The sequence below is a fragment of the Eleutherodactylus coqui genome, chromosome 7, assembly GCF_035609145.1.
Source record: "Eleutherodactylus coqui strain aEleCoq1 chromosome 7, aEleCoq1.hap1, whole genome shotgun sequence".
NCBI lineage: Eukaryota > Metazoa > Chordata > Amphibia > Anura > Eleutherodactylidae > Eleutherodactylus > Eleutherodactylus coqui.
This window is the reverse complement of record NC_089843.1, coordinates 80,205,349-80,211,348: the sequence shown is the minus strand read 5'-3', so window position 1 is coordinate 80,211,348 and position 6,000 is coordinate 80,205,349. Positions and strand designations below refer to the sequence as shown.

At 45.4% G+C, this 6,000-nt stretch overlaps 1 protein-coding gene across 4 annotated transcripts in view; it reads left to right on the top strand.

The window, feature by feature from the left end:
- The window catches only part of CPEB2 (cytoplasmic polyadenylation element binding protein 2), a 104,448-nt gene that overhangs the window by 75,919 nt on the left and 22,529 nt on the right, over positions 1 to 6,000 (top strand). For 2 of the 4 annotated variants that reach the window (XM_066573265.1, XM_066573264.1), the window contains exon 5: positions 1,651 to 1,674. The exons of the other annotated variants lie outside the window; for them this stretch is intronic. In XM_066573265.1, coding sequence (XP_066429362.1) covers positions 1,651 to 1,674 — 24 coding nt within the window. The remainder of the gene's footprint in view (positions 1 to 1,650; positions 1,675 to 6,000) is intronic. 4 annotated transcript variants of the gene reach the window in all.

The following is a 6,000-nucleotide window of genomic DNA, read 5'->3' as shown; positions in this document are numbered from 1 at the left end:
CTCCTGGGAATGTGAATGAGGCCTAATGCTCCTGGGGAATGTGAATGAGGCCTAATGCTCCTGGGGAATGTGAATGAGGCCTAATGCTCCTGGGGAATGTGAATGAGGCCTAATGCTCCTGGGGAATGTGAATGAGGCCTAATGCTCCTGGGAATGTGAATGAGGCCTAATGCTCCTGGGAATGTGAATGAGGCCTAATGCTCCTGGGGAATGTGAATGAGGCCTAATGCTCCTGGGAATGTGAATGAGGCCTAATGCTCCTGGGGAATGTGAATGAGGCCTAATGCTCCTGGGGAAAAATAGGTCCTTAATCCATTTGTGTGACACAAACTGCTATATACGTCTAACTCCACATACCCCATGCTGTTAGTACGTATATAGCTATCCATTGTGTATGGATACAGCTTAGGAGCCAATCCTGCTCCATACAAAGCAGCTATCAGACCTCTGATCACAACTGCTAACCCTGTAAATGCCGCTATTAATTCTGATTACTGCCCTCTGAAATATTGGTCTATGTAATAACTGCAGCTTCTGCTGCCTGTATCCCAGCTTGACTGATGAAGAGACTCTCTGCCTCGAAACGTGTTTTTATTGCTGGTATTCTACATAATAGAAAGTATTGATCTTCATCAACTTGCCTAAAGTACGTTTATTGGAAGGTTACGCCATGCACCAGGCTGTTTCTTATTTCAGTTTTCTCTAATGCGATTTACGTGTCAAAGGCCTTGGTCACGAAGGGGCTAAGTGTTTTATGTCTGGCATACATTTCTTTATTGGTGCACAGGCGAGCTGAGATTCTTCTTAATAGAATTTAAAACAGCCGATGAAATGACGCTCTTAATAAATTTGCCCCATGTGATCATTGCTTATTACGGTATGCGCATAGAATTGTTTCCAGTATCTACAGGTTTGAAACCTTGTAGCAGCTCAATGAAACGCTGCCCCCAGAGGCCAACTGGTACATGACCACATTCCTGTTTTGCTGTAACCATAAATTAGAAAGCCTTGCAATTTTACACATTAGCTTTCAAGTCGTCTAAAATAGTTATGGACGTATAATAGTAATCTCATATTAAAATGGGTATGTAATAACGCATCATGTATGCTTCTGGTTGGGAATTTTCAGCAAATGGAAGTTATTTCTTGCATAATGAAAAGTTATACAATATTTCTATGTTCTTTCTGTGGCGATTTCTTGCAGTGGTCAAAACTCTACTGTCATTCAATAGGAACCTTCATTGTTTACTTTCAGATGTGTCATGTGATGGACACACAGATACACAGCTTGTTACTACACAGCTGCGATGTCCACATGAGACATATTGTCCGCAGCTAATAACCCGCAGTGAATCCTCTGCATAATCTGTATGTGTTACATGTGTATTTACTACAGATTCCACTGTGGGTCCACCATGGATTTCACCATTGTATGAAGGGGTTAAATCCTTGATGGTAATGTGCAGCAAAAAGTGACATGTCATGGAATAAAATAATTCAATGACGACCAGCAGAGATCTAGAAGAGCAACATATATTGGAAAACTGTAGAACTTTTCATTCTTAGCCGCCATAAAAATGAGTTTTCTTAGAACTTTGCATTAAGTGATGATATGAAACATTGACAATGTTATCCTTTGTTTACATGCAGCAAGGAGTTATGGGAGAAGACGAGGTAATTCATCTATTTATTACTAAAACTGAATTAATTATTATTTTGCCTGATTAGTTTTGATTTATTCCCCTCATCCTATCCTCAATCAAATCCTCTGGATATACTTTATATGTGAATTCTAAGCTTTACTCACATACTGGTTACTAATAGTGCTTCATGGAGGGCCTGACCATCTGATTGTCACCATGCTACTACCGGTAACATGAGTTGTAGCGATTTCAAGGCAATAAGGCTTATATTAATTTGGATAAAATGCAATGTATGACCCTCCTAAAGAATGGTAGATTGTCCTTTACTGCTTCCTATGCAAATGGGAGGTTGTATAATGCCTCAGCAGCGCCACCTGTTGAAAGGCTAACTTACCTTTTTAGGTTTGTTCACTCTTTTAACCCCTTGAGTGGCGGGTTTCCTACCACCCTGTCGTGCCCACCAGGGCAGGTTTTTTTAAATGGTCTAATCATTGAATTTCAACTAATTTTGCAGTTGCGTCCCAAGAGCCATAACTTTTTCATTTTTCCATTTACATGACCATATAAGGGCTTGCTTTTTGCAGGACAAGTTGTGATTTTTTAAACAGGGGGGGAGGAAAAAAAGAAATGGGCAAAAAAGAAAAAAAGGGGCCATGTCATTAAGGGGTTAAATAATGTATTAACGTCCTTCTCTGGGTCATTATGACGCATGGATACCACGTGTGATTTTATTTTTGATTTTTTACAAAGTTAAGGGAGACAAGTGTTTTTATAATTTTTTTAATAGTTTTTTTACTTTAGTTTTTTTTTTTACTTTTTTTTGAATTTTTGTCCCTTTAGGGGACTTCCACAGGGACCCATCAGGACCCCCTGATCACATTCCGGGGGGCCGATGGTGACAGCCCTTTACATGCTGCAGTGACAGCCCTTTACATGCTGCAGTCACATAGACTGCAGCATGTAAAGGGTTAGCACAGCAGAGATCAGAGGTTTTCTCTGATCTCTGCTGTAAGAGCTGGTACCTAGCTGTCCTCTGACAGCCAAGCACCAGCTCTCCCTGCCACAGAGACCATGGGCTTGCTTCTGACAAGCCGATGGTCTCTATGGCAACCTGTAAACAAAGCAGGAGACTTAGAAGCAAGAGATTGCCGGCAGATCGGCAATATCTTCTGCTGGTTTTTCAAGCCCTTGCTTTGTTCTCTGTGGGTCTGTGCAGGCAGAGCACACTGCTACAGCTTGTGGCATTGTGCTCTGCAGCTCCCATAGTGATACATAGCCCGGAAATCTTCCGGGCTATATCACTATCGGCAGTGGAGCTCGTCCCGGAAAATTTCCGGGCGTGCCACTCAAGGGGTTAAAGGGAACCTGTCACCATTGACTGCAGTTATTAGTCAGTAATGAACCTTTTTAAACAGGTCTCCTTTAATGCCCATACCTCTAGAAAAGCTGATTTTAAAACTACCGCGCCATATGTTAAATGAGTTTTACCAAGATTAGAAGTTATTCCCTACTCACAGGATGGAGATAACTTGCTAATCAGTGAGACCCCCACTGATCAGCATGTTATCTCCATCCTGAGTCTGCCACCAATCTTGAGAACGGGACTTCCATGTCCCACTCTGCTTGTCGCTGCGGGGTCACTTCTCCCCCTGCGGTGACATCAGGATAAATGGAGCACTTGCTGAGCATACGCAGTCTGCACTCCATTAATTTCAATGGGGCTGACTGGTATACCCAAGTGGGTGTTGGTTGACTAGCTCCGAATGGAGCATTAGGCTGGGTTCACACAGGGCGGATTTGTTATTTTTGTCTTGCGGATTTTCTTGCGGAAAAATCCGCAAGCGTTTTTTTACTTTTAGACTGGGTTCACACAGGGCGGATTTGCCGCGGTTTTTCCGCTGCGGTTTTGCCGCAGAAGAACTGCTTCTGCAGCAAAACCGCTTCAAAGGTTAATTTGGGCTTGTGGATTTTCGTGCAGAAAAATCCGCAAGCGTTGTTTTCCGCAGCGCTTTTTTACTTTTTGCCGCGTATTTGGTGCGCATTTGGCTGCGTCCATAGAGGTCTATGGACAAAAAAGCGCTGCGGAAAAGATGGTAGAATGAACATGCTGCATCTTTGAAAACCGCGCTGCAGTTGCATTTCCGCACTGCGGCTGTGCGGAAAAAATCCACACTGTGAGAACAGCTGTTTGGCAAATCTCATTTCCGCTGCAAACGCAGTGGTTTTCCCGCAGTGCGGATATGCAGCCGCAAAACCGCAGCAAATCCGCCCTGTGTGAACCCAGCCTTAGAGTTCTTGTGTGACTAGTACTCTATTCTGCTACTTCCGTCCTTTGGGGGTTCCAGTAAACCCGCAGTAATGACGGGGGCCACAGGACCCCCATTCTCGAGATTGGCAACGGTCTCAGCGGTGATTCCCCCACCAACCAGCAAGTTATGTCCATCCTATGGATAGGGGATAACTGCTAGTCTTCATAGTTAGTCAGTTACGTTATCTCGCTTGGACGACAAGGGTCCGTAGCGCCGATCTAGAATGACCACGGCCAAGAGCATTGTTCCATTCAGTGTTGATGTCCGAGGAGGTACCGTCGCCTATTTGTTGCACCCACGAGCACCACGGATGACCAGGAGGCCTCCGCAATCCGGCAGGGGGTCGTCTCTCAGTTTTTATACGACCCCTTCAATTAGTTCCGAATGCACCAGTAGGCGTATCATGACTGTCCCAGCTGCCCGGGGTCTCCTCTCTAAACATACCTTTCCTCTTTTGATTGATCTGGATGTTGTCCCAACGTCGCCCACAATTTGCTCCAAACCTTGTGCTGCACATCCTGGGAGCGGCATATGTGCAGTTGGTTTTGCCCTGCATTGAACAAACTGCGCATGCACCGCTCCTATGACGTGCCACGTAAGACAATTTCGGAACAGTATGAGGACGTCATCCACCTTCATCAGAGGGAGAGAGGGGTATTTACAGCGGAGCCCTGTAAATACCTAAATGTTAAAAATGGCTTTTCTAGAGGTATGACCGGCTTATAGAAAGGTTCATTACTGACTGATGTACAATTATACCAAAGTTTAACTTGACGCTTAACGCATCAAAGAGGCTATACCAGTATTACAAGTTATCCCCTATCAACACTAAGTTGCTGATCAGCGTCGGTCTCAATGCTGAGACCCCATCGATCTAGCAAACGGGGGGTCCCGTATACTCCTTCCTCCTCACTGTAAGATTATTGCACCCCCCCCCCCCATTGGTGAGGAGGAGACTGAATGGAGTGACGGTCGCACAAGCACGCTAACGCTTGATTCACTTTCAGTCTGAGTAACGAGCTTGCTGAGCAGCAAGCAATCGGGTATTTCCGTCAGCCCCATTGAAATGAATGGAGCACCGACCACATATGTTCACCAGCGCTCTATTCAGTCTAACATCACGGCGGGGCAGAAGTGACCCTCGTAGTGACAGGCAGAAAGGGACACTGGATCCCTGTTCTCAAGAACGGTGACCCACGTTGATGCATAAGTTATTTTATAATGTCGATAGGGGATAACTCGTGATGTTGTGATTACCCCTTTGTGCTATGCCACATTTGCCTTTTCAACAGCTTTTCAATGGCTTTTGTTGTGTTACGATAACTGTGATAAGTTGCTGTGTTAAACTTTACTACATCTGCACTGCCGCCAATAGTTCCAGAAGAGGAAAACCGGCTGACAAGTTCCCTTTAACAGATCTTACATAAATTCCGTAATTAAAGGGGTTGTCCCGCGCCGAAACGGGTTTTTGGCACGAGACAACCCCGATGCAGGGGTTAAAAAAACAAACAGCACAGCGCTTACCTGAATCCCGGCCGTCCGGCGTCTTCATACTCACCTGCTGAAGATGGCCGCCGGGGTCTCCTCCCTCCGTGGACCGCAGCTCTTCTGTGCGGTCCATTGCCGATTCCAGCCTCCTGATTGGCTGGAATCGGCACGTGACGGGGCGGAGCTACACGGAGCCGGCATCCTGCACGAGCGATCCCATTCATAAAAGAAGAAGACCCGGACTGCGCAAGCGCGCTAATTTGGCCATCGGAGGCCGAAAATTAGTCGGCACCATGGAGACGAGGACGCCAGCAACGGAGCAGGTAAGTATAAAACTTTTGATAACTTCTGTATGGCTCATAATTAATGCACAATGTATATTACAAAGTGCATTATTATGGCCATACAGAAGTGTATAGACCCACTTGCTGCCGCGGGACAACCCCTTTAAGTGAATCGTTACCAATACACCTTGCCTTTTATATAAAAAGCATACATGCATGGTCAGCTGAGCGCCAATGTGTGCGTGGGTCGAGGGGAAGGAAAGATGGCTTTCAACC